General features: G+C 36.1%; 1 protein-coding gene across 3 annotated transcripts in view; it reads right to left on the reverse strand.

Annotated features, from left to right (window-relative positions):
* Window positions 1-4,860, reverse strand: part of PACSIN2 (protein kinase C and casein kinase substrate in neurons 2) — a 29,581-nt gene extending 24,721 nt beyond the window's left edge. For all 3 annotated transcript variants that reach the window (XM_009279042.1, XM_009279041.1, XM_009279043.2), the window contains exon 1: window positions 4,751-4,860. In XM_009279042.1, the coding sequence (XP_009277317.1) occupies window positions 4,751-4,810 (60 nt within the window). In that variant the 5' untranslated portion in view covers window positions 4,811-4,860. The remainder of the gene's footprint in view (window positions 1-4,750) is intronic.
* Window positions 4,861-6,000: the final 1,140 nt, after the last annotated feature.

Below are 6,000 nucleotides of genomic sequence, written 5' to 3' on the forward strand. Positions count from 1 at the left end.
AGCTCAACAGAACATCAACATTCAAGAAATAAAGTGGTTTAGTTTCAAAGATATGCAGCGAGCAAAAAACAGTTTTCACAGTAAGTTCTTCAGATAGGTCCCACACCCAGCCACCTCACTCTTTCCTAAACTTCTTTCAAGAAAAAGATGGGCTTTGCAGCACACTCCAAAGGTAAATAAACTTGAGCTATTTTGGAGTGTGAGGGAACAAACTCAAAAGCTCACCCTGCCAGGCTGTCTCTTCTGTGCCACGGACAGGTTTAGATACATTCACTGCTTTCAGCTGTGGCAGTAAAACATAGCAAGGTGGCTTTTAACAAACTGCAGGCTGTCTTTAAAAACAAAGAAAAAACCTATCCTGTAAAATATCTTAAAAACCTCTAATGAAAGGGTGCAAATGACAAAATCTGCGGTAACGATACAACTTCCAAATTGATTAAGAGTTCTTTACTTCTTGTTACCTGAGGTATGAAGTACTGAGGCTGGCATTCCCAGAGACACCGCCTCTTTTCTAATCAAGTCAGACAAAACACATTAATCACAGCAGTTTAGTTATCCATTTTGAGAAAGATTAAGACTAGAATTCAAAGTGGCAATCTTCAGAAACAAAATAACCGATTCAGAACATATGGAAAAAGGACAAGTTTTAGACTAAAATTCAGTCAAATTTAGTTTGGAAAGATGGCTCCAAACCAGAAGTACTTAAAGAAGAGTTTGTTCATTAAGTCTGACAGGCTTGCTGTTAGTTTCCGCCTCTCACAACACTGAAGAGTTAATTCTTAAGTTAAATTTATTAAGACTTGCACAGGACTTCCTTCACTTTAGGTTTGTGTTTTACCAACAGCAGAAGCCTGGTAAACCTCCTCTCGCCTCTTAACTCTTGATCTGAAGGACAATTCCTGTCTTATTGTTTTGTCAGGTTTCTCTGTAGAAAGGCAAGGTTTAAAGTCAAATGGTACATTCTGCCAATGCATTATTTGGCCTAAGCAAACTGCTAGATACCTTAATTATTCCCTCAAACAAATAATCAGAAGTATATACAAACCAAAATACATTCCAGGCTAGCATCAGGCATGCATGTCAAAATGCAGCTACCCTCACAGAAATGCACAGGAGTGCAGAGGTCACAAGAAAACTATTCCTGGACGAAAGCAATCACTCAAAATATCCTATATCAAGGCTATACACTTCAGTGGACAGCACAGCTTTAGGTACTTTACGACTTTCCTTTATATTGTGCTTTAGTCCAAGCATTTTGTTCAGACTCCACCTTCCCTGCCACAGGATGCTACCTGCAACTATAAAGGCTGTCAACCAAAACACAAGTTCCACATTATTCACATTTCTCACTATAACAGGGTATTGCCAAGACTACTTGTCTTCTGAATACTTTAATACCCAGTAGTAAGGAGTCATCCTATGATAAGTGCAAAGAAACAGCAATTTCTTTGCTTAATATATTCTCAGCTATTTCCATTGAGAGAAAAGTTTATATACGTGTTTTTCTTAAGACAGCTTTGTAAACATGTTTATTCTCTCAGACTACACAACTCTGTAAATTTACCAAGTACAGCATGCATGAAGGTCAAAATTCATTACCATGTCAATCCTTCCTGTTAATAGCTCAGCAATACTATAAAATCATTTATTATTTACATCAGAGTACTCTCTCATGTTTAGTTCAAAGTATCTTAGTGTATCCATAAAGTTCCATCTCCGCAGAATGCCAGGGATGTCGTATCACACATTTTTCAACTCTCCAGGCAGTTACATAAACATTTAGGCATACCTACTACAGTCTTTCAGCTATACATACAGCACTTATAACGTGCTATATCTTTTGAACTCTCTAACCTATTCTTTGCTGGTTTTTGCTTTTATTTTTTTAACTACAGCACAAATGTCAGTGGTGCTATTTTAAGTGCAAATCAACTATAAAACTTCTACAGCCTCTCCTGTCTTTCACTCAAATACCACTTACCACTTAGTTTCAACATATTGAAATTTCAAGCCTTTAGTCACTTTGCTAATAATGACAAAGCCTTTACATCCATACTAAGAACACAACCATCTCTATTAATGTTTTTAAAAGAATCAACATTTGTAACCACAAAACCCCCAAACTTGTCTGTTTGTCCTAAGAATCAAAACAGCACAAAGCAGAGGAGCAGCAAAACAAATAGTGCTTCCTACATAATTCAGTACTCAAAACTCAAAAAATTTAGTGAAATATTCCCTTTTATATTGCTAAACCGTCAAAAGCTTAGTACAAGGAAATACAGGATATTTTCTTTTTTTTTTTTTTAATATGGTCATCAGTTGCATGGAAAGTCCAATTTTGCTTTCAGAAAAACTGTTAGTACTTTGAACATCCTTAAAGTCACTTCAGTAACAAAGCCATTGACTTATCATTGGGATTCATTTTTTACTGCAGCCAAACTTTGTTTCACTTCCTGAAGAGTGAGTGTGAAGATGGCCTCTATAATTTTTAATAAACTGATTATAATAAACTTTTAATAAACTCTTATTCCATGAGAATATAACTGCACCTTCCATTTTGGAGATTACTTTTAACCAATTTTAGCATATTATTAGTTAATATGATCTAAACAATGCTAGTTTTCCCCTTTGAACAACTTGCATACCTGTTCTAGTCAGCATTTTTTCAACTCTCAGAACATATTACTTTTCCAGCCTGATGTACTCAAAGTTTCAGAAAAAAATAAATTAATTATTCAATCTGAAATTTTTCCTCTTGACCATTTTAACATAACAACCGTTGTGGTTATACATCAAAAAAGAGAAAGAGCAGAGAAAAGAATTAATCCTATAAAGAAAGAAACTGATTGCAATACTGAAGTTTAACTTTTTTTTATCTAAGCATAAATAAAGATATACTCATGCATTACACATTAGCCTACTGACATTGCTTATGAAACAGACTGCAGTTCTGACCTTTTGGAAGGAATACATAGAAAAGTCCAAAGGAATGGATTAAGAAGTAGTGTTTACAAAATGATATAAAATAAGTCACCAATAGCACAAACACAAAGAACACCCTTAACCCACCTATAATAAGTGTCAAATACATTTAAGCTATGCTTCATAAAGGTCCTCGCTTAGGCTAATTGCTATTTCTGATCATCTATCATCCTTTAATATTAAATACTTGAGTTCACATTTGTCCAAACAATCATACTAGTTTACAGAGTTCCCATTCTCATTCATTCATCTTTTATGCTTCCAGACACGATTACTTGATAGAAGACAACAGCTTGGTACAGAAGAGCCAGCCAAAAGTCATGTTCTCCTGCCAAGTATAGGATACCCAACACACATCAGAAAATCCCCCCCCCTTTGGTCCAGGATTCTTTTTTCCTCACTGCCTCCTTATTTTATTTTGAAACACTTCTACGAAGGAAGCCTGCTTAGAAAGTTGCCTCAGCACAAAACAAAACCCACAGAATAATTGAGGTTGGAAGGAACCTCTGGAGACCATCTAGTCCAACCCCCTGCTCAAAGCAGGTCTGATAGATCAGGTTGCTCAGGACCACATCCAGTTGAGTCTTAGACACCTCCGAGAGTAGAGGTCCCACATCCTCTCTGCAGTCATACTACAGAGTACCCCTACAACAAAAGGGCTGAAGACTTAGAATCCCGTAATTTTAAAACCACCTTTTTATAAATAGGATAGACATATTTAACATAGTAGTAAATATGTCTCCTCAAAAAACGATAGCTGTCTACTAAACAAGACCCTCACTGGCATTAGGTCTTTTAGATAATGTATCAAAAAATAATGGGAGATCTGCATCAAAATGCAATATGCCCTCATACTGCCACCACCACCAACGCAGGTTAGTGGTCTAGAAAAGCTTTCATTTAAAAGGAAGCACAAGGTTAGATCAACCAAAACCAAGCTGTCTTACACAGTCTCTGGTAACAGAAATATGACATTTTCCCCCTAGCCATTTTAATGTTTGCTATAGTTCAAACTCAAAGAGCTCCTAGTCACATGGTAGAAATTTGCCCCACTGAATACAGATCATCTGGACAGTGTACTTGCCTCCAATTATGTTGGTATTGACACTGTCAAACCTCTCTTTCTTGCAAGAAACTTTTTTTGTAAAATGCTTTCTGCTTTATGAAATTTGCTCTCTTTAAAGCTTAATCAAATTATCATAACATCTGAAAGCCTCCTTCAGATTTGGGCAGCACAAATTACTGATATTACAATGTGCTTTGTATTATCTTTCTGCATGTATGCTCTTACATTGAGATAAGCATAAGATAACTTCTCTCAAAAAAGTTTATACTTATATCTCGACACAAACAGGAGACGTGCAGTACATTCACACACTATCTTACATTTGTAGTTTATGTACACTTACAGTAGCCTTTAACCAGTTACTTTAGATTTAACATTGATCACTCAACCCCCTTGGTAATTTTAAAAAGCTACCCACCCACACTCCTCTTCAGCAATAAAAATTGACAAAGGTTCAATTCTGAATTGCATATCCTACCCAAATGGATGATCCTCAAGTTTGTGCCAGTTAAAAACCCTTGACAGAACTAGGCCAAAATCTAAAACGTCATTTCTACCCTGAAGGCTATTTCTGCAGATCACAACAACCAAAGGCATCTTGTATTGCAGCTCTCTCCACAGTTTACAGTGTACAACAATGAGATTTTCTATAGTAAGAGTAAAAAATAAAGTCAAAATATTGTGATAGAACGTTCAGGTTACCTCCCAGAAGCTATCACTAGAAACTTCTACTCCAACGGAATCATCGTATGAGCCAGACATTTCTATGTATGACGAACTTGTAAGTATTCAGAGCTTAAACACCGTCAGAATCTGTAAAAAGATACAAAAAATTATTTATGAGCATTAGTAATGAAAAACAGTTATCAAAAGAGAAATGAAGTTAAGTAACATCCTTCAATTCTTTGATATCTAGGGAGGCCAAATAAAAACAAGAGGTAACCACACAGGGCATGTAAATAAGTGCGTTTCGCAACAGAACACTATTCTACCACACAAAGTTCTTGGCTCTTATCATGACATTTGCTGTCCAGAAAATGTTCAATCCATCTGCCTATATCAAATTTCACTGAACTCTTGAATTTATTATATCATAAAATTTCCTATTATAACCAAAAGAAAAGATTGAGCAGCGTGATGCTTACTCAGTAAGTATTCCACTTCAAAGCATTCCATAAGAGACAATGAACTGACCTTTGCTACTGATACAATAACCTGCATTGCTTCTTATTGCTTTTTCACTGGAAATCTACATTATATAATGAAACCCACTGGAAATATTTAAGGCCAAACCCACTTGCTGATTTAAAGAAAAATAAATAAGTCTTCTCAGCAGGAAAAAGTTTTATTTCTGTAAGAATTTTAGATTCAAATCATCTACTTAAAAGCTAAAGGCATCCACAAATGCAAAACAGAGCTTCCTCAGCAACAATGTAAAGCAAAAACAACGTGAAGAGCATTGCAGCTACCCAAGTCAAACGCAGGAGACAAGACCAGCCTCCTTCCCGAAAGTCTTAGTACAGTTTATGATATTCAGACAGCCGCAGTTATCTCGCCCAGTCACCTGTGACTAGACCTCTTACTGGGCTAGTAACTACCTGAGCTACTTGTTATTTTCTTGCCACCGCTCTTGTGCATTTTAAACCAGATAATAGATTCTAAATGATGGTATGATGCACGTATCTACTGCTCCACTTGTACCGAGTAAAACGTTATAGACTCCATGACAGGAGGTCTCCTTGAAGCTGACAATTACTTTCCCTAGAAGTTGAAACTCCCACACCTAGTTTTATGGCATTTTATTTGTGACATGTTACCATACTATTTCATTTTCTTCTTTTAGCAAAACAAACAGAAAAAAAAAATCAGCTCCAAATTCTGATCTTTATTAGAAGTCATTACTTCAACAATTCAGGCACTCTTTCTTAAACAGACACAACTGCATGGAAGAA

The sequence above is a fragment of the Aptenodytes forsteri genome, unplaced genomic scaffold (genome assembly GCF_000699145.1).
Source record: "Aptenodytes forsteri isolate BGI_AS27 unplaced genomic scaffold, ASM69914v1 Scaffold241, whole genome shotgun sequence".
NCBI lineage: Eukaryota > Metazoa > Chordata > Aves > Sphenisciformes > Spheniscidae > Aptenodytes > Aptenodytes forsteri.